The sequence below is a fragment of the Thalassophryne amazonica genome, chromosome 13 (genome assembly GCF_902500255.1).
Source record: "Thalassophryne amazonica chromosome 13, fThaAma1.1, whole genome shotgun sequence".
Lineage (NCBI taxonomy): Eukaryota > Metazoa > Chordata > Actinopteri > Batrachoidiformes > Batrachoididae > Thalassophryne > Thalassophryne amazonica.
This window is the reverse complement of record NC_047115.1, coordinates 25,359,665-25,386,343: the sequence shown is the minus strand read 5'-3', so window position 1 is coordinate 25,386,343 and position 26,679 is coordinate 25,359,665. Positions and strand designations below refer to the sequence as shown.

Genomic DNA, 26,679 nt, shown 5'->3' with positions numbered 1-26,679 from the left:
CCTATTCATTTGAAATGCATAATCCTCAGCTTTATGTATTTAGTATTAATAAAATATAATTACTCTAAATCAATAATAATAACAGTATTTATTTAAAATACATAAAGTATATTGGTTGAATTGCATAATAATCATGTTACCTATGCCATTTATCTTGTATAGGCAACATAATTATTATTTGGGTCCACTTCCTCTATGTCTCTTATTTTAACCTTGGGGTTCTGTATTGCGTCCCCTTTTATGTATTATTCATATCAACCCAGTGATATTCACTAATTATACAGATGGTTTTTAATTTATTGTTCTCCACATCAGCAGCGTGATGTGGTGCAGCTGCTCGCACTGTGTTCCTGTTCAACAGACACAGTCACGTGCACAAACCGTCACACCGGGATTGTGCACACCTGCCCATCGGCACGATGTTTTCGTGGTTCACTTATACAAGCTGTTTCGCCGTGAGTCGTACTTCTTCACACTATGTGTGAAGGGGCCCCAGCAATCGTTCATTTCTGGAAACAAGCATTAAAATTGGCACACATACTCCTTAGACATGACTCTTTTGAAAAAACCGATTGGCCATTTGAATTTTCAATAGGCAGCTCGGTAGGGATCAATTGAAGAATTACACAGAGGTCAAAATTAAAAGATACTCCAATCATATTGAAAACTACACCACATTAATTGTCTGATCATCATCTGTAAATTGAAAAAAATTCAGATTTACCAGGACTCTTCCTACAGCTGGCCACCTGTTTAAACTGAACAATCGGGGGAGAAGGGGGCCTTAGTCAGGAAAGTGACTGAGAATCCGGTGGTCACTCTGTCAGAGCTCCAGCATTCCTCTGTGGAGAGAGGAGAACCTTCCAGAAGGACAACCATCTCTCCAGCAATCCACCAATCAGGGTTGTATGGTAGAGTGGCCAGATGGAAGCCACTCCTTAGTAAAAGGCACATGGCAGCCCACCTGGAGTTTGCCCAAAGGCACCTGAAGGACTCAAAGACCATGAGAAACAAAATTCTGTGGTCTAATGACACAAAGATTGAAACCAGGCACTGCTCATCACCTAGCCAGTACCATCCCTACAGTGAAGCATGGTGGCAGCAGCATCATCATGCTGTGGGGATGTTTTTCAGCGGTAGGAACTTGAGGATTGAGGGAAAGATCAATGCAGCAATGTACAGAGACATCATGGATGAAAACCTGCTCCAGAGCACTTTTGACCTCCAACTGGGGCGAATGTTAATCTTTCAGCAAGACAACCACACAGCCAAGACATCAAAGGAGTGGTTTCAGGGCAACTCTGTGAATGTCCTTGGGTGGCCCAGTCAGAGCACAGACCTGAAACCGATTGAACATCTCTGGAGAGATCTGATAATGGCTGTGCACCAACCCTCCCCATCCAACCTGATGGAGCTTGAGAGGTGCTGCAAAGAGAAATGGGCAAAACTGTCCAAAGATAGGTGCGACAAGCTTGTGGCATCATATTCAAGAAAACTTGAGGCTGTAATTACTGCCAAAGGTGCATCAACAAAGTATTGAGCAAAGGGTGCGAATACTTATGTACGGGTGTTGTGAGTAGAATTTTGAGGGTAAAAATTTATTCTGTTTTAGAATAAGGCAGTGACATAACAAAATCTGAAAAAAGTGAAGTGCTGTGAATAATTAAATTATTTTTGTAAGAGTAATATAGCTCTAAGGAGATCCAGAAATGCAGTGAGTATTAAAAAATGGGGTTGAAAACCTTTAAATGTAGTGCCAGAATGACTGTTATTACAGGTATTATACAAAACTAATTGTCCAAATTAGAACAGTAGTAAATATACTGCCGCAAATGCCCAACAGATATTTTGAAGCTTGCAAAAATACACACTGACCTTTCCTGGACTTTGCCACTATCATCTCCCAGAGTGACAGTCACAGTGTGGACTTTATCCATGTCAAAGGTCACGTCATACTGGCAAAAATCCGAGGTGACCCAACCTACCCACACACTGAATGGCTCCTGGCCTGGAAGGACCCTCACTGAATAGTAATACTGAAAGAGAAAGATGTCTGTTTGTGCCATTTGTAATGCACTAAATCCTGCAGAGCCATTTGGTAAGCTTTGGCACACTCATTTGCCATTCATTAGAAACATGAATAATACTGTATCAGCATTTAAAAATGTAAAGCTACTGTAAATATCTGTAATTTAGTGACAAGTTATCTGGTGGCGATGAGATGAGAAAATAAAGCTCTTACTGTGGAGCTCTGAACAAGATGATCACAGTGATCTTTGTCAACTAGGACATCTTCCAGAAGTCGAGCAGATGAGTTGCTGCTGAAGAGGCCTGGTTTAGTCTTCTTCAACATGAAACTGACAAAAGAAAAAATTAACAGAAACCAGGCACAGTGACCGCTGTCCATTTATGATGATTATGCTGTGACAATAATCAGTTCTATTTCTTTTCTTCACTATCTTCTCTAAGTGAAAATATACTCTGATGGAGCAGAATAAAGCCTCTTTAAATGACACATTTCTGATTATATCCCAACTAAAGGATCTCTACAAAATGCTATCAACGTTGTTGTGGTTTTCTTTCTTAATCAGAATGCATATTGTACAGTTTTTTGGATATCCTCCAAATATGTGTGTCTGTTTTACCGTTGCTTCAGTCTTGATGTTTTCTCTTGGCTCTGATCCTTCTGGTTCAGCTCATCTTTCGAGCCAGTGAAGCTGCAGGCTGATTTCATCAGTGCTTCAAAGTCCGAGTCCATTTCCTCCGGCTCTTTCTTTCCTAGAATGACAGTGGGAATTAATTGCAACAAAGCTTTGGGGAGCTGAAAGCACACAACTCATCAAGTTCAGAATGGCAGAATATCAATCTGGACAGTGTATTACTCCCTAAAAAATCCTGTCTATTCAAATATCACAGTAACTTCCTTATTCAATGTTCATGCTGTGATTTGTTCCTTAAAAAATTTCAATGATAAATTGTTACCCTTTCAGTTCCATCATGAAATTACCTCTGATGAACTAAACAAAGCCCTATCCCAGCCCCGTGTGAAGTGAGTTGCATTTGATTTGATGTGACGTGTACTGTTCCGAACCTGGAGAGAAAGTGTTGCTGGCCATTGCAAGCACGCACCCTGACGGGGTCGTGAGGTTAGAAGCACATTCAACAGACATGCTGAGACGGTAAAATTCCATCTCATTGACTCCACTATGGTGTGCAAACGACCGCCGAGAGACCTTCATGCTGTATAAGGAGTCAGCTGAGCCGCTGACTCTGGTGACCTTCAACAGGATTTTCAGACACAATAATCTCTCTGTTGTCAATTAACTAGTACAAACACAAATTGGCCCACAAGAAAGTTTAATCTGAATCACACAAGTCATAACTGTGACATCCTTGAAAATAATTCAGTGGACTCACCAGTAAATGGTGATGATCAGGTGGTATTGAGGTAAACTGAGGCTGCCTCCAGCTCATCCACAGGGCTGGATCACGAGCCATGTTGGCAGCAAAAGGCTCATAGCCCTCCTGAAGGCCACACACAGTGAAATACTGCAGAGAGCCCATTTGGCGTCCCAAGTTCAGTCTCCCCATCTGGTTCACACCAACACTAACCACAGGCAGTAAGCCTGCAAATATGTGAAAAGGGACCACAAGACAGAGGACATTACTATGAAATAATTAAATCCCAATTTAACCAGTGCTTGTGCAATACACAATATGAACTGGGAAAATCTTTCAGACCGTTTCTGATGTCAAAGTCTCTTGCAGCCAACTCTGATCCTCTGTCATTAAACAGCAATTCTCCATTGACTGTGACCATCATGGTGCTTTTCTCTATGTCCAACAAGCAACCTACGACATCACCTCGTTGCCATGGACGTCCAAGAGGCTCACCGCCCTGATGGTACCACTGTGCCTATGACCGAAAGTGACAGAAACAAAGGGCAAACAAACAAACAAACAAAAAAAAAAACTAAATCAGAGAACCAAGGGATGTGTTGCAAAGTATGGACCACATACCAAGACTTACTTTTTGTCAGCGGGCTCAACAAATCCTAAAGTTGTAATGAGAGGTAACTGGTACCACGACAATGGTTATCCGCTTTATTTGTTAATCCTGGCCTTCTAATTCATTGTGTGCCCCTCCCCCACCAAAAATGCTAATTATGTAAATTCATACTTTCTTAATCTTACTGGTCAATCCCCACGCCCCATCCTCCACCACAAAACATTCACACCTCTTACAATTAAAACCTGATGCAGCCGATCTAAAAATTACACTGAAGAAGTGGATTAATGTCTGACACTGTCATATGAAGAGGAATATATGAAAATCACTTTGTTTAGGTCAAAGTATTTGTAATAAATTTAAAAAGACTTAATCGGTTTATTTTTTCTTTCCTGTTTGAAAAACACCTTTTCACATTTCAACAAAATTCCATCCCACAAATAACCCTAAAGTATTGCACCATTACGAATTTACAATATGGTACTTCAAAACACTGATTTAAAAAAATAAATAAATGAATAAATACTTTAATTGGTGCTGCAAGAGGCAGTTTAAGCTGAAATATTTAAAGAGGAAAAACCTACTCCAGGCCAAGTTCACTACAGTCAGTTTTTAAAAAGAGCTGCATTCATGCCACTGAAAATCACAGCTTTCAGGTTAATATACCAACTTAACCTACTAACCTTTTGTATTTCACCCTTATGGTTAGGAAGAGAATTTAAATGCAAAACCTGTGTTTACGCTACCAGTGGCTCATATATAATAAGAAACTGACAGGATCTGTCAGTCAGCTGAGACTATCTCAGTGGCAGCCATCTATTGGTCATACATTAGTGGCAAAGGCAGGGAAATGCACAAAATGTAGCAGGTATAACATTCAAATCTCAATCAGCCAGTAAGAGGAAGTGTTGCTGAGGTCATTTAGGATGTTTGTCACTACCTGCAAACTTTGTATAACTCACCTCGTGTCCATCGAAGACATACGCCTGGTCATCTGAGCCGAGCTCTCTATCTGGGATACAACCTGGATGAGCCCAACCCACTCGCATATTTCCTGCTGTCAGAATTTCATATTCAAAGTACCACTTTCCCTGGGTCACAGCATACATCTTATCTGGTCTGAACACCCGGCACTTCTCAGCAGAGAACAAACATGGGTTTGATAACATGGCTGCAAATCCAAGAAATAGAGAATGGGGGAAAAAAAACAGTATCTGTTAAAATAAAAAAGGGATTCACATTAAATCCCCATTAAATAAAAAACACCAACACTGAATAATGTTGTGGTACTTCAACAACAGCACACGAATATATTTATGCGGCTACAATACTGGACACAACATGCCAGTGATATGAAAATTGAGATATGAAGTTGTTCTAATGTGCTTTCATATTATATTTTAAGTCTTAAAAGAACATAATATAAATATTATTGTGATATATGCATTACAAGCAGTGATATCCAAAGACATTCCAGAAAGGGCCAAGAGGGTGCAGGGTTATTTTTTTCGAACCCACCAACTCCACCAGGTGATTTAAATGATTAAATCAGTTTCAGCAGATGGGATGAGTATGGCATGTACTGTATATGTAGAAAGACTGTTCTTGTGTCAAGGAAGAGCTGATTGTATTTTGTTGGTCGAACAGCTCTGCCTCAATTTCTTCCCTTTTCTACCACTTTAATCATTGTCATTACTTTTATTTCATTCTAATCGTTTGTCCCCTTCAGTCTTCTTGAGTCATTTTTACTCATGAAATCATAAAAATCATCACACACCATGCATATTTTTAGCTGGTGTTGACTTGGACAAAATCAATGCAAGGTCTGTGGGACATATCACAAAGGACCCAATCTTGACAACTGATGCCACATGGTCAAAGACGTATTGTGAACATCCATTTGGAGCACGTCCATCTCATTTTTGTTGTTGACACACAATGTAACATGAGTGCAAAAAAAAGAGTGCATAATTGTTATATTTCTTTCTTTAATTAGTCAGGGTGTGTTTTAGGCATAAAATAAAAAACAAAAAAGAGATCCGCACAGCCAGTTAGCTCCCAAACAAACCTTTAATGAAGCACCAAAGTGACGTTTCGGGCCTCGCCCTTCATCAGACATGAAATCAGACATAAAATAAAATAAACCCATCTGTCAGCCCTTATAAGAGCTGGAACACACTGCTATTGAGAAAGTCTCCTCAAATGAGACGCTTTTTCTGACAAGTTCACAGATATGCTCCAACATATCAGGGAGAGCAGCCACCAAAGCTCCCTGTGGTGAAGCAGAAAGGTGAGAGGTTGTACTTTTCCATTTATGTTTACTTTCAATTTGTTTAATGCTCATTTTCATTTATGTTTTATTGTCTATACATGCAGAGTGTATGTGTGTCATGAACCCACTTATGTAAGGTGTATTTGAAAAAAAAAAGAGCAGTTCTACTTACTATTTACACAATGTGACCGCTGGGTTTGAAAATGACACTGAGCTGTGCACTTTGTGCCAGGTAGAAGATTGGGTCTATGATGTGTGAATTCACACAGTGCAAAGATTTATGCGATTCTATGATTTGGTGTATGGAGTAAACTGGCGTTCCGTAATTTGGAAGAATTAATAATGGCAGTGGTTATTAATCCATTGTAAGAAAAATTTCAAACTATAATAATGATCTTATTCTTACAACGATGATTCATAGTGAAATAAACTAAGGTAGCAGTAAAGAGGATCTGAGACATACTTTGGTCCTGGTTGAGGGGTTCCACACTATAGCCATAAGCCAAGAGAGTACACACAGCTTCTCCGACATTGTCCCTGCCCACTGCCCTAGTCCTTTCATCAAGAAGGCTGTACGGCACAAGGTATGGGCTCCGCTTGGCTTTCACATCCTAAACATGTAGTAGCAAGCATTAGTCCATCTCAGAGAAATTCAAGAATTTGTTTGCCAACACCTCACACATTCAAAATTTATTTCTGAAAATATGAACAGAGTGAACTATGACAGTGAATTCTGGATTTGGACTGATAAATTGTTTATCATAATTTTTCTGTTCAGTACATGTTGGACCATTCAGAAATCTTGGCTGATGACCCACTGGAGTACTGCTTAGTATGACCCCCTCCCCTAACACTATGACGTTATAAGTATCCTGTCACATTAGCTTCAATGGTTTCCCCAGTTTGACTGTAAATTACTATGCCTATATAGAGTGGAGTGATTGAAGATAATTTATTTGTAGCTGTGTCTGGCAGGAAGTGACCAATGTGGAAATCCAGCACAAACCTGTTGCACTCCATAGGTCCATCCTTGCCTTATGCGCTCTCTGGCCCAAACATTGTGTTCATTCTCTGCCAAAAGGTGAACCACTTCTTCCAGGGCTGGGCTCAGGATAATTTGGCTGGAGTCTATTGGAGCAGGTCTGTAGCTATGATGCTGCTCATACCTTTAAAAAAGTAGGGGAATTAGAAATTAACACAAGTATGTTAAAAAAGACCACAATTAAAATACCTACAATTATTAGCAAACAAATGAATGGGAAATGGTTTTGATTTTATAATAACCATGAGGGAGACAGATTACATATGCCTCTATGTGAGAAAAAACATTAAAGCCAGCCAGTGCAAGTTTTTTTTTAATTAAGTAAAACAAATAAATGATTACTACATACGTACTTGGTAGTAAGCCTTATGTATCTGACTCTTTCTGCAGCATGGTCATCAGTCAAGACAATATGGAAATGAAGCGCAAGGAGAGTCCTCCAATAAGGAGAAAACACACAAAACATTGACTAAAATTACACAAAAAAACATATAAATGATGGTTCAAAGTATTTAACTAATTACAGTGGTCCCTCGTTTATCACGGGAGTTACATTCTAAAAATAACCTGCGATAAGCGAAATCCGCGAAGTAGTCAGCGCTATTTCTTGCAATTATTATAGATGTTTTAAGGCTGTAAAACCCCTCACGACACACTTTATACGCCAGATCTGGCGCAGCTCTGCACAGCAGACAGGAAGCATGTTTAAAAAAAAAAAGCATGCAAAATTGCACAAAAAAAATCCGCAAAGCTGCGAGGCCACGAAAGGTGAACCGCGTTGTAGCGATGGACCACTGTATAGGAAAGCACATATACTGATTTGCTCTCAGCTATTTAAAGATGGAATGTATGAAACGACTTTACTTTAGAGCTAGAATAAATAAAACGTGATTATTAAACACTGATGTAAAAGTTACTGCACTGTACTATATTTCCCAGAGTATAAGTCACACCAGAGTTTAGTTTGCATTGATCAAGCAATAGCTTTGTGAAGAGGAAAAAGTTACATATAAGCAGTGGTGGGCACACTTCCGATAATGCGATAACAGATAATTATCGGAGATAATGTTTTCTTTATCGGATTATCTTTTTACTTCCGATACATTTTTGGGTGGTTTATTGTTTTATCTTTATCAAAGATAACTTTTCAGTTATCTGATTATCTGTTATCAAAGTTAATTTTTTGGTTATCTGTGCCCACCACTGCATATAAGTTACATCCCAGTATGTGAAACTCACTTTGTAACACAGCAGTTTAACAATGGACGGGAACCCAGTGTAGCATGTGCACGCTACAGCCTGTGCTGTTACTCAACATAAGGACTTTTAAATTCCAAACATAAGCAAGATGGATATGGACAAATAAATGTGTGCTGCCCAACATTGTATCTGATGCATTTTGGACAAATGACTGTCACATGGACACAGATTGTTGGTCTCCACAGCACATTTTATTTTATCAGATCTTATATGCATTGTTGTAGTGTACTTCTATTATTGGTGTTTATTCTTTTATTCATTCATTTTCTATACCTGCTTACTCCAATCAAAGGAGCCTACCTCAGTGACCACTGAGGAAGCGATAGCATGCCATTCCATCACAGGGCCACATATAGAGAAAAATTCAATTCACTCTCGCATGCACATCTGCGGTCAATTTAAAGTTAAAAATTCACCAAACCTGCATATCTTTGGAAGTTGGAGGAAGCTGGAGCACCAGGAGGGAACCCACATGAGCAAGGGCAGAACATGCAAACTCCACAAAAAACAGGCCCACACTGTAAAACCTGACAAGACCTTACTTAAAAAAAAAAAAATGTGTATACCGACTGACAAGTACTTTTTTCATGTAAAATAACCATGCTAGTTTATTTTACATGAAAAAAGTACTTGTCCTTTACTCATCTTTTTTTCCCAGACAATCTGTTTCCACACTTTTTTTTTTTAGGTAAAGTCAACTTGTCAGCTTTTATAATGCAGGCAGGAAGCAATCCCATAAATTTCTTGTTCTGAGGCAAGAGTGCTAACCACTAAGCCATCATGCTACACGCTATTCTTTTATTATTGGCCCATATGCGCATAACTGGTGCGGTGTTCAGGTGCTCTTGCATGTAAAAAATAAAAAATGTACAGTAGAAGACATGGAGAATTGTAGGAAAAGAGCTTCCTTCCATGTTTTCTGCTGCACACCATTCATTTTTAGCACAAATGAGCACCAATTATGCATGCGCCTGTATATTACTAATAACTGTTATTATTATTAACAATTGTGTGATTTTTTTCACCATACAAGTCACACCAGAGTACGGATTGCATAGTGGCTAAGCAGTGAGTGTGCTAGTTTCCACAGCAGAAGATTCCTGCCCATTCTCCATGCAAGGTGGAGTTGTCTCAGGAAGGGTATCTGGAGTAAAAAAATAAAAAATAAAACTTGCGCCAAATCGACATTCAGATCTATACTGGATCTACTGTAGCGACCCCGAAGCAGAAATAACTTACTAATTCTCAACTGAGCACACTAGTTTGGCAGGACCTCCCAAACTAAACACAAAAAAGATCATGATTTATACCCTGGAAAATATGGTATTAATTCTTCATAGATCAATATTTTAATCATAAATATATCCAATTATGACACTTTGATGACACATTTCATGATTGAGGTAACAGCATGTACTTGAGGATGTCCTCAGCCATTTGTAACTTCTGCTTCCTCTCTTGCTCTGGCAGCATGGAGAACTCTGCCAAGCATGGATCCTGCTTCTTGTTTGCATCTCTCACCTGCTTAACAAAGATGCATAGTTTTGACAAAGGAAACATACAGTCAGTTATTTGCATTGTTTCAGGTCTCTTACAGGTCCATGTGTCCATCCAAGCTCAATCTTGTCCATTACCCAGAGTTCATGGGTATTCTCAGCCAATTTTTCACAGATATCCTCAAGTTGTGGGGGTAATGCCACCTATTGGGACAATAATGATAAAATTAAAATTAGTGCATACTAACATGATATACTGATTCATTTTAAATTATTTATACATGATTAAAAATAAGAATAATAAGTAAACAGTACAAATTTCAATCAAATCAAAAGTGCTCAGAGAGCACAGCAATGACACTACAACATTTTAATGTTTCAGGCATGAAGATAAAATATTGCATGGGCTTTGAAATAGTTACGTTCTCAAATAATAAAATATTTGAACAGATTTTCATAAAATTAGCCATTTTCCTGTGTATCAGCATGGTGCTAGAAATTTGACTTTGATGTCTGATATTAATCACTAACAAAACTAACCAAAATCAAATCACTTGTTCTCACACATAAGCCCAAAGTACCTGCCAACATCGATCCAAATCTCAGTCGGTGTTCTCAAGACAGCTTGATAATAATCTTAAGTACAAACATCATTATATAGAGTGCTTGAGAATCACAAAGTTGCACTCATAACGGTAATTTCTTCTGCCAAGAATCAACATCCTATTAAATCAGGAACCATAACATTCAAACCCTTTTTTTAAAATCAAGAAACAGTTTGTAGATTAGTTTTTAGTTATTGAGAAAAGGTTAAAAAACATATAACCATGCATTCTTCAATAAAGTTAAAATAAACTCCAAACCATCACCAAAGGTTAATGGATTCTTCCATTTGTAACACTCAGATTTTTGTTTTTTCCAATACATTTTATAATAATCAGTTCAATAGTTGTCACATAATCCTAAATATCAGACAGAAACATGGGCACAATTATACCCTCCTCAGGGGACAAAGTAAATAAAATCTACCTACATATAGTGGTATTTACCTTGCTGATGTCTACTGGTGCAGGACTAAAAACAACTGGTGTAACTGATGCTGAGGGGCCAATCAGCTCTTGCTTCCCTTCTCCATAACGCTTGATGTATCTCTGACTAGGCTCCACTTTTAGTTTGACTCTTGGAAGGAGAGCTTCACAGCACGGAGCAAAACCTGGAGGAGGCAGAAAGCGAAACTCCCCATGCAATCCCCCGAGCAGAAAATGAAACCTGGTTTCCAGAAAGAGGACAAGAAAGGTGTTTAACTATTAAGCTGCAAAGTCCTTATTGAGGAAACAACATCAACACAGACTGAATGACACTGCTGACTAGAGCACGTAAAAATCACACTGAAGCAAAAGGTATCGGTGAGTGTGTGTGTGTGTGTGTGTGGGGGGGGGGGGGGTAAAAAACTAAAATAAAAAAGCTCCATTTCTCACTTCACTCCAGCAGAGAAGCTGACCACAGGGAACAGCAGTCCGTCAGCACTGAAGTTCTCCAGCATTCCCTGAACAGGTAGACCGTTTAGCCGGAACGAGATGCAGGAAGCACTGAGGTCAAGGCAGCAGCTGACCACGTCGTTGTCTTTCAGCAGGTGGGGGAAAGGAGAGCTCACGCTGCGACCCACACACCCTGAAATTCAGGAGACATTCAGCCCTGCACTGTAACCATGCAGTGCTGGGACTGTGCAGATGTAATTATCAATAAGAAAATTATTATTTTTAACAAATAATAGAAAGAAAATTATAAAACAACGAATCAGTAAATTACAATGGGGCTCCTTTAGGAGTAACCTACAGGAGAGAATTAAAAACCTACTCTAAATTGTACATCAGGCATTTTTTTGTGCAGCTCGAAATCTAAGTCACCACCAACCCCTCAACCAGGAATTGATTTTACCATGTTTCTTCTGCCGATTTTTCTCAGCAAAACCATTTCCTTGACCATTCGTCACTTTCCAGCATGGTCATTTAGCTTTTTGAGAACTACCTACCTGACACAGATGTACCATAAAAGTACCACACTGTTTGTATTTCTGAATGATTGATGTACAACCCCAATTCCCATGAAGTTGGGACGTTGTGTAAAATGTAAATAAAAACAGAATACAATGATTGCAAATCCTCTTCAACCTATATTCAATTGAATACACCACAAAGACAAGATATTTAATGTTCAAACTGATAAACTTTATTGTTTTTGTGCAAATATTTGCTCATTTTGAAATGGATGCCTGCAACACATTTCAAAAAAGCTGGGACAGTGGTATGTTTACCGCTGTGTTACATCACCTTTCCTTCTAACAACACTCAATAAGTGTTTGGGAACTGAGGGCACTTATTGTTGAAGCTTTGTAGGTGGAATTCTTTCCCATTCTTGCTTGATGTACGACTTCAATTGTTCAACAGTCCAGGGTCTCCATTGTCAAATTTTGTGCTTCATAATGCGCCACATATTTTCAATGGGTAACAGGTCTGGACTGTAACACTTGCAGAATGTGGCTTGGCATTGTCTTGCTGAAAATATGCAGGAACGTCCCTAAAAAAGATGTTGCTTGGATGACAGCATGTGTTGCTCCAAAACCTGGATGTACCTTTCAGCACTGATGGTGCCATCACAGATGTGTAAGTTGCCCATGTCATGGGCACTAACACACCCCCACAGCATCACAGACTTTTGAACAGGTAACAATCTGGATGGTCTTTTTCCTCTTTTGTCTGGAGGACACAACGTCCATGATTTCCAACACAATTTGAAATGTGGACTCATCAGACCACAGCACACTTTTCCACTTTGCGTCTGTCCATTTGAAATGATCTCGAGAAGGCGGCGGTGTTTCTGGATGTTGTTGATGTATGGCTTTTGCAAGTTTTAACTTGCACTTGTAGATGTAGCGACGAATGCGTTAACTGACAGTGGCTTTCTGAAGTGTTCCTGAGCCCACGCGGTAAGATCCTTTACACAATGTCAGTTTTTAATGCAGTGCTGCCTGAGTGATCGAAGGTCACGGGCATTCAATGTTGGTTTTCGGCCTTGCTGCTTACGTGTAGAAAGTTCTCCAGATTCTCTGAATCTTCTGACTATATTATGAACTGTAGATGATGTAATCCCTAAATTCCTTGCAACTGAACGTTGAGAAACATTGTTAACATGTTGGACTATTTTTTCACATAGTTGTTCACAAAGTGGTGATCCTCACCCCATCTTTGCTTGTGAATGGCTGAGCCTTTTGGGGATGCTCCTTTTATACCCTATCATGACACTCACCTGTTTCCAATTAGGTGTTCTTTGAGCATTCATCAACTTTTCCAGTCTTTTTTTGCCCCGTCCCAACTTTTTTGAAATGTGTTGCAGGCATCCATTTCAAAATGAGCAAATATTTGCACAAAAACAATAAAGTTTATCAGTTTGAACATTAAATATCTTGTCTTTATGGTGTATTCAATTGAATATAGGTTGAAGAGGATTTGCAAATCATTGTATTCTGTTTTTATTTACATTTTACACAACGTCCCAACTTCATGGGAATTGGGGTTGTAAATGAAGTCTAAGAAATGTTCAGTGAGTTGGAAATGTTCTTGGATTCATACCCTGACATTTCTCAAGAAAACTGGCTGGAAAATGATTCATTCTTACATTTAGAATAAATTGTCCTGTCCTGACCTTTTTTTTTCTTGGAAAATGCTGTAGGCCTTAAATGTACACAGTAAACTGTACATGTACTTGGGACCAGAGGTGGGAAGAAGTCTCCGTCAAGTCATTCTCAAGTCATCAATCTGCAAGTCCCAAGTCAGCTTGCAAACAAATGGTCATCATTATGACTTGAGACTTTACTTGGGACTTGCTGATTCATGACTTGAGAGTGATTTTGTCCCACCTCTGCTCGGGGCCACTATTTTTTTTTTTTTTTCAAAATTTTCATGGAGGAGCTCCCCCTCTATCCCCACCGTGGGTTGGGTGTGCGTGACACTAGTCGGCACCTAAAATTCTTTTAAGATTCATGAAGGCAAAGAGTTGTCATGTTATGAAAATGACAAATTCCAATTGATTACAATGATATGTATGTCATGCTGTTTAATTGGAAAAAATAACCTTTTCATCTCTGAGAAAATCAAGTGATACAATGATTATGCAGTGCAGATTTACAGAAAGGGCATCTGTTAGTTAAGTGAAGCAGTACATCTCATCTGACTTCAGCATTCAGCAGTTTTGAGTGTTAAATTTTATTTTTGTACACAAGCAATACCACACGGACAAATAAATACTGATTTTATTAGATTTTTATTTGCTGTTGGGTTGGCTACAATATTTGCTCACATATGTTGCATTAGGCAAGTCACATCTTCTTTCACATCCTTCTTCTTCTTCTTCTTTGTCTTTCGGCTGTTCCCGTTAGGGGTCGCCACAGCAGATCAATCGTTTCCATCTCACCCTGTCCTCTGTATCTTCCTCTGTCACACCAACCACCTGCATGTCCTCTCTCAGCACATCCATGAACCTCCTCTTTGGTCTCCCTCTTCTCCTCCTGCCTGGTGGCTCCATCCTCAGCATCCTTCTCCCTATATACCCTGGGTCCCTCCTCTGCACATGTCCAAACCATCTCAATCTCGCCTCTCTGACTTTGTCTCCAAACCGTCCCACCTGAGCTGTCCCTCTGATATGTTCATTCCTAATCTTGTCCATTCTTGTCACTCCCAAAGAGAATCTCAACATCTTCAGCTCTGCCACCTCCAGGTCTGCCTCCTGTCTTTTTGTTAGTGCCACTGTCTCTAAACCATACAACATAGCTGGTCTCACTACTGTTTTGTAAACTTTCCGCTTCACTCTTGCTGATATTCTTCAGTCACAAATCACTCCTGCCACCTTTCTCCACCCACTCCACCCTGCCTGCACTCTCTTCTTCACCTCTCTACCACACTCTCCATTACTTTGAACAGTTGACCCCAAATATTTAAACTCATCTACTTTCACCACTTCTACTCCTTGTAACTGCACTATTCCACTGGGCTCCCTCTCATTCACACACATGTACTCAGTCTTGCTTCTACTGACTTTCATTCCCCTTCTCTCCAAAGCATATCTCCACTTCTCCAGACTAGACTCAACTTGCTCTCTACTCTCACTACAGATCACAATGTCATCTGCAAACATCATAGTCCATGGGGACTCATGTGTGATCTCATCTGTCAACCTGTCCATCACCACTGCAAACAAGAAAGGACTCAGAGCTGATCCTTGGTGTAATCCCACCTCCACCTTGAATGAGTCTGTCATTCTGACTGTGCATCTCACCACTGTCACACTATTCTTGTACATGTCCTGCACTACCCTAACGTACTTCTCTGCCACTCCAGACTTCCTCATACAATGCCACAACTCTTCTCTTGGCACCCTATCATAAGCTTTTTCTAAGTCCACAAACACACAATGTAACTCTTTCTGTCCTTCTCTGTACTTTTCCAACAGTATTCTCAGAGCAAACACTGCATCTGTAGTGCTCTTTCTCGGCATGAAACCATATTGCTGCTCACAGATCTTCACCTGTTTTCTAAGCCTAGCTTCTACTACTCTTTCCCATAACTTCATGCTGTGGCTGATCAGCTTTATGCCTCTGTAGTTACTGCAGCTCTGCACATCACCCTTGTTCTTGAAAATAGGAACCAGCACACTTCGTCTCCACTCCTCAGGCATCCTCTCACTTTCCAAGATTTTATTAAACAATCTGGTTAGAAACTCTACTGCCATCTCTCCTAGACATTTCCATGCCTCCATTGGAATGTCATCTGGACCAACTGCCTTTCCACTCTTCATTCTCTTCATAGCAGCCCTCACTTCGTCCTTGCTAATCTCTTTTACTTCCTGATTTACTCTCACCACATCATCCAGCCTTTTCTCTCGCTCATTTTCTTTATTCATCAACTCTTCAAAATATTCCCTCCACCTTCTCAACACACACTCCTCACTTGTCAGCACATTACCATGTGCATCTTTTACCACCCTAACCTGCTGCACATCCTTTCCAGCTCTGTCCCTTTGTCTGGCCAATCGGTACAAGTCCTTTTCTCCTTCCTTACTATTCAACTTCTTGTACAGCTCGCAATATGCCTTTTCCTTTGCTTTTGCCACTTCTCTTCTCGCCTTACGCCGCATCTCCTTGTACTCCTGTCTACTTTCTTCATCTCTCCGACTATCCCAAAACTTTTTCGCCAACCTCTTTCTCCTTATGCTTTCCTGGACCTCTTCATTCCACCACCAAGTCTTCTTGTCTTCCTTCCACTGTCCAGATGTCATACCCAGTACTGCCCTAGCTGTCTCCCTCACCACATCTGCAGTACTTTTCCAGTTGTCCAAAATTGCTTCCCCTCCAACTAGTGCTTCTCTCACCTGCTCGCTAAATTTCACACAACAGTCTTCCTCCTTCAGCTTCCACCATCTGATCCTTTGTTGAGCTCTCACTCTCTTCTTCTTCTTTACCTCTAAAGTCATCCTACAAACAACCATCCTATGCTGTCTAGTGACACTCTCTCCTGCTACCACCTTACAGTCTGTGATTTCTTTTAGCTTGCATCTCCTATAAAGAATGTAGTCCACCTGTGTGCACCTTCCCCCACTCTTATATGTTACCCTGTGCTCCTCCCTTTTCTTAAAGTAGGTATTCACCACAGCCATTTCCATCCTTTTTGCAAAATCAACTACCATCTGTCCTTCCCCATTTCTATCCTTGATACCATATCTACCCATTACTTCCTCATCACCTCTGTTCCCTTCACCAACATGCCCATTGAAGTCTGCTCCTATCACCACTCTTTCATGCTTGGGCACACTCTCCACCACCTCATCTAACACACTCCAGAAATCTTCTTTCTCCTTCATCTCACAACCTACCTGTGGGGCATATGCACTGATGATATTCTTCATCACCCCTTCAATTTCCAACTTCACACTCATCACCCTGTCAGACACTCGCTTAACCTCCAACACACTTTTAACATACTCTTCCTTTAAAATGACCCCAACACCATTTCTCTTCCTGTCCTCACCATGGTACAACAACTTGTACCCACCGCCGATGCTCCTGCTCTTACTTCCCTTCCACTTGGTCTCTTGCACACACAATATGTCTACCTTTCTCCTCTCCATCATATCAGCCAACTCTCTCCCTTTACCAGTCATACTACCAACATTCAAAGTCCCCACTCTCATTTCCACCCTTCTAGTTTTCTTCTTCTCCCGCTGTTCGTGGCAACGTTTTCTTCCTCTTCTTCGTTGTCTTCACCCAGCAGTAGCCCAATTTCCACCGGCACCCTGTTGGGCAATAGCACCGGTGGCGGACATTGTTAACCCGGGCCGCGACCGATCCGGTATGGGAATTCGATTCTGAGTCTGCATAGTTGGGTTGGCTTGTTTTACGCCGGATGCCCTTCCTGACGCAACCCTCCTCATTTATCCGGGCTTGGGACCGGCACTCAGAATGTACTGGCTGCACACCCCATGTGGCTGAGTTTTCCAATTCTCCTTTTCTTTTTTCTCATTTCTTGGCAAGTCAACACCCCACCAGCCTTTTAGACGAAGGTACTGTTTTAGGCACATCTTTTAGGGCCTACAACAAAGCAGTTGATATTAGCTAAAAATCCCATATATCAACATAATGAACAGCCGGTATTTACATATTAATATAACAATTTCAGGCAAGTTAGGTCGCAATCTATGTATTTGTGAGTTTAAAAAAAAAGTTGGCTGAATAAAATTGGGATGCAATCTGTGCATTTATAAATTAAAATCACCAAAGGCAGTGTATGTATTTTTCCTTTCAGAAGACCTTGTACTGCTACTTGTTTAAAGTTGCAGATGTTGCCTGTAAAAAGACAATCACTAAATCCTGAAGGGTAGTATCTCATTGGGCTGCGACAGCCTGCGAATGGCATCTGTGAAGAAATTTACACAGATTTTTGCAAGACCTGCGGCCGATCCCTCTCACCTCAGTTGCAGGCACCTTAGTCCAGCCACCCGACTCTGCAGCTAACCAGCACCCACCCCCCACCGCACGTGCGTGAGCTGGCTTGACATGTCCTGTCTGGCCATGGACAAGCTGCACGGACCGGATTCATTGTGTTTACCTTATTAATTTCGATATTTTTCTGAGGACAGAAGTGGATTTAAGTTTAATGCTCCTGGTCAGCACAAACCCGACATGCACACATGGGCTGGACACATCCTATCTGTCCATATACAACCTGTACAAACCGGATTCATTGTGCTTACCTTTATTTATTTATGATTCTGAGGACATAGGTGGATTTAAGTTTAATGTTTAATAAATCATAGTCTCAAACTGAAACACCTGTTACCATTGGAACCACAGAGGAACTAGGATTGGACCACAGGATGCAGGCAGCTGAACACAAGCGGGTAAGTGCAAAAACAAGGTGTTTAATGATCCAAAGTGACGGTGATAATCCAATCATGACACAACTCTTCCAAGTGGCAAAATCAAAAAATGCAACGACAGGAAAAGTGAACAAACTAACAACCAAAAAACAACTGTCAAAAAGCGACAGTGAAGTGAGACTTACAGAAAAATGAACAACAGATGGACAGCAAGTGTGACTGAAAGCAGGAACTGAATCTACGATAACTGACCGGAACAGAGAGAAGGTGCAGCTACATAAACAAACTGATTAACAACAGGTGTGACTGATCTAAATGGAACGGAACCACAGAAGCACAAGGAGACAAAAACATTATACAGAACGTGGAAATAAAACCCAATCGTTAATCGAAAACCAAAACAAAGCACACTATCAATGCAAAAGCAAATATGGAACTAACAGACAATATGATAAACCACTCATAGATCACATAGGTCAAATAACCAACAGTGCAAAACCCGAACCTTGAGTCACAGAAAATCAATCTGGAACTCTGACAGAATGAAGTGTAAACACGGATAACTATGTAAAAGAACTGATGATCAATAACCCCAGAGCACAATGAGGAAACATAACCAGATCATGATGGATGGGACCTTCAGACACAATCAAGCTGTCAGATGCCATGCACAGCTGTCAGGCGTAACCCCAACAACTGCCCTCGGCCAAGGAACAGGAAGCCAAGACAATAGGAGTACACTCATCACAAACGCAGACACACACAACCCCCCTCACTCACATACACGAGTGACAGTGAGGGGACATACCCACGTTCACTGCTCCTAGTGGTTGGATTGTTTCTAACTGTAACTAGGACAGGTTAAATGCAGAGGATAATTTTAATTGTATGTATGTATATGTACAATGACAATAAAGGCTCTATTCATTCATTCATTTATACATACAGAAATCACACATAAAGGACTCTCACACATACACGCCCACACACCCCGGACTCAACCATGCAATGGGGAACACATTACGCACACATACTCCCACACACACCCACAGACAACAGAAGCCAGGTGCACACGCAGACAACAGGAGGAGGAGCACAAGGAGGAAAGGCAAGACCAATGCACACTCTCACACACACCCACGACAGAGGATACTGACTCAAACATCTGAACAACAGGTGACAGAACACATCTAAAAGGCAACCAAACAACCCGAACCATGACCAAACCCCCAACAACACCATGCTCTTGAATAAAGAGGGAATAACCTTCATACTACTCAAACTTTATTTCGTCAGACATCAGAACAGCAAAGAGGAGGGAAGCTAGCTAGGCTCAGGTAAAGCTAACTATAAGGTTTTAAAAATAGTATTGTACGGTATTTTTAAGTCCATTTACTTTTAGATACACATGCACTTGTTTAGTTCAGCATTGATGTTTTTGTCTGTTCAGTGGTGACAAGAATCAGTTTGATTTTGAGTCCATTGTGCCTGATACAACAACATTAATTAACCTGCTAGCTTTTGCTCATTAACGCAGTGTTTGCACTAGAAATAATAATAATGTGCAAATATTAATGTGCAATTAAATTCACTTTGCTTTTTGTTACATGGCACAGTAGCATTTCAAAATAAATGTGATTTATTGACCGATGTCTCTCTCTCTCTTTCTATGTGTGTGTCTCTCTCTGACACATTTATGGACAGATGCAATTAATACGATGGTACAACATAGAAAATACTTTTTTTTTTTTTAAGAATTCCAGGATCTCTTATTCAAGCTCATGTTTACCTGACCAGAGGTGAAGTCCATCAAATCCGTAGGAGCAGAGATCATCTCCCACCCCGTTGCTCCCCCAGCCTTCTCCTCCTGTGGGTCTGGGCTGGAAGCCCTGAGTACAAGCCCAGCCAACACGAAGGTGGGTGGGCACAGGTGTTAGGAAGGGGTTGACATGATCCACAACCAGCTCGTAATACCATCTCCTATGCTGGGCTGAATCTTCACCCATAGCTAGAAAGAGGTTTGGCCTCATGCTTGGGAGGAAAGAAAAGGAAATAAAGCAAAAGCACACAGGAAACTGCAGTAATGTATAAAGTACAAGTACAGATACCTTACGAGAAAATGACCCTGGTAAAATGTCAAATCACCCACTGAACATCACTAAAATTAAATTACCATGTTATCTGGCCTCAGATGCAATTAGTAAGTCACTCTGGCTTCTCCCTTGTTTCACTCGGGGTTGAGACATCAGATCCAAGGTGGATTTGCATGTTGATTATGCACAAATTTTATGCCAAATGCCCTTCCTAATGAAACTCCACATTACATGGAAAATGGGCAGGGGTGGCTTTGAACAGGAACATTCTACTCTAGAAACCAGTGCACTTTAATGGTTGATCACCACCCTCCCCTGACCTTGAATGTAATATAATTTAGTTGTACTTTTGCTTTCAAAACTGACCTCAGAAAACATATTCTTAATTATATTCAAAGCCACACAATTAAGTATCGAAATTCTTCTGCTGAGGTCAGTAAATTATATTTAGAAAAATGAAAGCAGCAATCATTTTTGAAATAATAGTTTATTTATTCTGCAGTCTCATATTTTCTCACTGATGTGATGTGACGACACAATTAAAAGGGAAATTTTATGCTTTCTGAAAGATGTAGGTCACTTAAAAAATGTGAACATGTGAATGATCTGTTGTTGAGTAACAATGTTTTTGTTATTCATTTATTCGTTCATTCACTATTTATTGCTTTCAGCTGCCCCCAGTAATTCAACATATTGGGTTGCCTATAATAATCTTTAATAATGATTAAAACATGAATATTTAATGGAATATGTCATCTGAAGAACATCTGTTCTTATTACATAGGCACAGATGGCGATAGTGTCATTAGAGGCTTGATGGAATTTGGGGGAGGTGTCTAGTGGTTAAAGCGTTGGACTTGAGACTAGAGGATCCTCGGTTCAAATCCCAGCCTGACCAGAAAATCACTAAGGGCCCTTGGGCAAAGTCCTTAATCCCTAGTTGCTCCCAGTGTGCAGTGAGCGTCTTGCATGGTAGCATCCTGACACTCACACCCTGTCTGTGTGAGTGGGCAAATGTGAGGCATCATTGTAAAGCACTTTGAGCGTCTGATGCAGATGGAAAAGTGCTATATAAATGCAGTCCATATTATTTCCTTTTGCTGCATCTGGAAAAGTATGCAACCAATACAGCACACAATGCCTGCACACACACTGAAAGCATCACAGTCTTATACAGGTATAAAACATTCTACACACAAAAATACAATCCCCAGCCTACCCAACCAAGACACTGGTTTTGTTTTGGCTTGCGAGCAGAAATGATGAAACAGAACACACAAAGAAACTTTGGATGCAGACAAAGAGAGAATATAACCTAGAGAGGTGTGCAGATAACAGGACAACCCGTAGGTTACCATTATTAAAGGATTAGCTAACAAAGACGAAAAATAAATCCTAGTCCAGCTATAGTGACACTAACTTCGCCTGTGGGACAGCTCTAATGACAGCAAAGTCATTAGGACAGAGGAGGTACTAGAAGACATACAAGCTGGTCAAAGATGATGAAACAGATCAGAAAGATTAGATTTTGAATGGAAGAACAAGCAGAGGACAGAGCTTCTGATGGAACAGAGAAATTGTGCTGCTAAAGGTAGACAAGATAAAAGAAAAAGAAAATTGCATGGACAAAGGAATGCAAGAATGAAAGCAAAGGTACTAATGAGACAATGAAAAGATGAGGCTATAGTGCGTTTTGTGGTTGGCACAAGCTCACTGAATCACATGTTGGAAAAATAAATAAATGAAATAAAAATTGCAGAAGTGCTGAAACAGACTTCTAATGAATGAGTGAATTGTACAGTAAGATTTCAGACAAAAGGTTTTGTGTATTTTCGACAACTGCTACACTGACTAGGGATTCCTGACTAAAATTTGGAAAAAGGTGATATGGAAAACAGACTGTTTCTGCAGCATGTTTTTCTCCAATAGCCTTTTCCATGAGACTGTCACAACCATTAACACTTTCATTGATCTTGCTACGATCTAGCTGTCCCAGAGTCTTCTTATTCTCAATAATATGAAGAAATAATACACAAAAATCAATTCTCTGGGACAGCTAGATCACAGCAGGACCAGTGTATGTGTTAATGGATGTGACAGTCTCGTGGAATTGCCCAATGCAAATGCTGAGTAGAGTGACAGACTTCAAAGTAGACCATAGGTATCAGTGTATGAAAGCTTGGTTGTTATTCACTGGATATGCTGAAAAAGTTTCAGGTCTGTAGGACAAATGGCTGATTTTTGGTGAATTTTATAAATTTTGAGAGGGGATGTATTTTTGAGTTTCATCTGCATGATGTGGCACGCCCACTTTATGCAATTATCCTCAAATTGTAGGGTTCAACTCAGACAAGATCCCCGATCATACCATGCAAATGTCTTGCAATTCTGTGCATTTTTTTCCAGATTATTCTTTTTGCATTTATAATGACGCCTATGTGTTTACCACATTTCTTACACAGCCTTTGCTTGTTCTTCTGCATCCTTGTGGCAAGTTTCATATTGATATGAGGTACTGTTGCAAAGATATGTAACACTTTCTCTTCTGACTGCTCCCAGTGGTCTGTTTTCCTTTATAAAGTTGGCATCTTTTGAGCCATCATGCTCCTTCTAATTTGTCCCCAGATAGCACTTGCACAGAGTGGTATCAATCAAAGTGATGGCCTGGAGTGAGATAGATTTTTAAGGTTTTACATATTTTGCAATACTGGGTAAAAATTGAAAAACAGAAATAGATGTGACCTATATTAAAATATTTTGCACACTCCAAAGAATGTGCCAATGTATGAATGTTGATTGTACAATGTAAGGCAAGAGTGAGCAACTTGTTCCAGAAAGGGCCAAGAGGGTGCAGGTTTTCTTTGCAGCCACTGATTCCACCAGGTGATTTCACTGATTAATATCACTTTGAGCAGATGGAATCAGTTAATCAGTGAAATCACCTGGTGGAATCAGTGGCTGCAAAGAAAACCTGCACCCTCTTGGCCCTTTCTGGAACAAGTTGCCCACCCCTGATGTAAGGTATTGTAGTTTTGGTAAAAAAAACAAAAACATATTTGTCTTTATCATAGCGCCACCTCTAGGTGAAAAAATGTCAGATTTGTTAAGGCCGTACCTTCAGCTGGTCTGTATCATCTGTAAACATTTCAGTTTGATAGGATGAATGTGAGGCAGCACGGTGGCTTAGTGGTTAGCACCATTGCCTCACAGCAAGAAGGTCATGGGTTCGATTCCTACCCTATGGATTCTCTCCGGGTGCTCCCACATCCAAAGACATGCAGGTTATGTGGATTGAAACTTTAAATTGTCCGTAGCTGTGCGTGTGAATGTTTGTCTATATGTGGCCCTGCGACAGACTGGCATCCTGTCCAGGGTGTACCCCGCCTCACGCTGGGGGCTGGGATAGGCCCCAGCCCCCCGCGAGTAAGCGGTTGAAGATGAGTGAGTGAGTGAGGTTAAATATTTTAAGAGGAAGTTCATCTTTTATTTCTCAGGTTGGTTGAGGCCCATCAGGCTCATTTTAAAAATGTAAACTTTTGAGGTCCATATATATATATATACACTCAACAAAAATATAAACGCAACACTTTTGGTTTTGCTTCCATTTTGTATGAGATGAACTCAAAGATCTAAAACTTTTTCCACATACACAATATCACCATTTCCCTCAAATATTGTTCACAAACCAGTCTAAATCTGTGATAGTGAGCACTTCTCCTTTGCTGAGATAATCCATCCCACCTCACAGGAGTGCCATATCAAGATGCTTAGACACCATGATTAGTGCACAGGTGTGCCTTAGGCTGTCCACAATAAAAGGCCACTCTGAAAGGTGCAGTTTTATCACACAGCACAATGCCACAGATGTCGCAAGATTTGAGGGAGCATGCAATTGGCATGCTGACAGCAGGAATGTCAACCAGAGCTGTTGCTCGTGTATTGAATGTTCATTTCTCTACCATAAGCCGTCTCCAAAGGCGTTTCAGAGAATTTGGCAGTACATCCAACCAGCCTCACAACCGCGGACCACATGTAACCACACCAGCCCAGGACCTCCACATCCAGCATGTTCACCTCCAAGATCGTCTGAGATCAGCCACTCGGACAGCTGCTGAAACAATCGGTTTGCATAACCAAAGAATTTCTGCACAAACTGTCAGAAACCGTCTCAGGGAAGCTCATCTGCATGCTCGTCGTCCTCATCGGGGTGTCGACCTGACTCCAGTTCGTCGTCGTAACCGACTTGAGTGGGCAAATGCTCACATTCACTGGCGTTTGGCACATTGGAGAGGTGTTCTCTTCACGGATGAATTCCGGTTCACACTGTTCAGGGCAGATGGCAGACAGCGTGTGTGGCGTCGTGTGGGTGAGCGGTTTTCTGATGTCAATGTTGTGGATCGAGTGGCCCATGGTGGCGGTGGGGTTATGGTATGGGCAGGCGTCTGTTATGGACGAAGAACACAGGTGCATTTTATTGATGGCATTTTGAATGCACAGAGATACTGTGACGAGATCCTGAGGCCCATTGTTGTGCCATACATCCAAGAACATCACCTCATGTTGCAGCAGGATAATGCACGGCCCCATGTTGCAAGGATCTGTACACAATTCTTGGAAGCTGAAAATGTCCCAGTTCTTGCATGGCCGGCATACTCACCGGGCATGTCACCCATTGAGCATGTTTGGGATGCTCTGGACCGGCGTATACGACAGCGTGTACCAGTTCCTGCCAATATCCAGCAACTTCGCACAGCCATTGAAGAGGAGTGGACCAACATTCCACAGGCCACAATTGACAACCTGATCAGCTCTATGCGAAGGAGATGTGTTGCACTATTTTCCACAGTCCAGCATTAGGGGTCTCCGATTGGTTCAAAATGCTGCTGCCAGAATTTGGACAAGAAGCAGAAAGTTTGACCAGATTACACTGATTCTGAACTCCCTTTATTGGCTTCCCATTTCTGTGAGGTCTGATTTTAAGGTTCTGCTATTAACTCATAAAATTATCTATGCATTGGCACCTCCCTACCTAGCTGACCTAGTTACACCCTATGTACCGGCCCTTGCTCTGCAGTTTCAAGGCAGAGGACTACTTTGTCTCCCTAACGTTAAAAAAAAGTTGGCAGGCACCACAGCCTTCTCTTATCATGTGCCTGCCTTGTGGAATAATCTCCCTGCAGACATAAAACAGTCAGATTCTGTAGAGACATTCAAGTCCAGACTAAAGATGAACTCATATGCCTAGCATACCTGTGTAGTATGGAACTATGCTTCCTCTCTTTTTAACTCCTATTATTAGCAACGGAACAGGTATCTGCCTCACTACATCTAAATTCTGGGTTTGTTAGTGAAGCACAGGTTGAGCTGCTGGCAACCACCTTAAGGCACCTTGACACTTGCACGCATTTAACCCCTGCACTTCTGCGCAATTCGTTGTGCCAATGCAACCCGCTTTGTCACACTGAATGCTGCACTTTGTGCCGCTGGCCGCTGTGTTATATAAAATATTTCGTAGCAGATTAATCATTTGCTGTCAGAGTTTGGCTGATGAAACACCTCTAATCGCTCCGGAATAACAGAGGAATTTTTGACAGCTACTGCTTGTCGCGTGTCTTTCGTGACGCAGAGAACGCATTTGGAACTGTCTCAAAGGTAATTATTTGTAATATTTGTATTGTAATGGCTTGGTAAAACAGTTACATTTTTTTCCTTCTTATGAGTATCTGTAAAATTATGTTTATTATAGATTTAACATCCCGTCTGATGTTAAATCTTGTTCTGATGAGCTGTGCTGACGCAATGAGTTGCAGTGACACAGTGTTTTTGAATAGATTGTATGTATGTAATAGAATGTTCACATGTATTTCAAAATTTTCTTTGCGCACTTGCACGCAGCAGCACACAGCTCACACACAGTTTACAACAAGTTTAGTCTGTGGCACTGCCAGTGCAGGGATCAAGTTTGGCCAAATGTCAAGGTACCTTTAGCCATCTCTTTGCTTCCCTGTTGATTTACTGCTGGTGAATTAATGCCCCAGGAGCAGTTATTTCCCGGCAGACAGACTCTGCTGTTTTTCTCT

General features: G+C 40.8%; 1 protein-coding gene across 1 annotated transcript in view; it reads right to left on the bottom strand.

Annotated features, from left to right (window-relative positions):
- LOC117523766 (ryanodine receptor 2-like) overlaps nt 1-26,679 on the bottom strand; it is a 224,174-nt gene that overhangs the window by 169,529 nt on the left and 27,966 nt on the right. Inside the window, 15 exon segments of the mRNA XM_034185382.1 lie at nt 1,876-2,036; nt 2,243-2,357; nt 2,646-2,778; nt 3,092-3,278; nt 3,418-3,626; nt 3,742-3,916; nt 4,972-5,180; nt 6,745-6,892; nt 7,288-7,447; nt 7,677-7,760; nt 10,001-10,104; nt 10,179-10,283; nt 11,129-11,348; nt 11,558-11,750; nt 20,296-20,537. Of these exon segments, the coding sequence (XP_034041273.1) occupies nt 1,876-2,036; nt 2,243-2,357; nt 2,646-2,778; nt 3,092-3,278; nt 3,418-3,626; nt 3,742-3,916; nt 4,972-5,180; nt 6,745-6,892; nt 7,288-7,447; nt 7,677-7,760; nt 10,001-10,104; nt 10,179-10,283; nt 11,129-11,348; nt 11,558-11,750; nt 20,296-20,537 (2,445 nt within the window).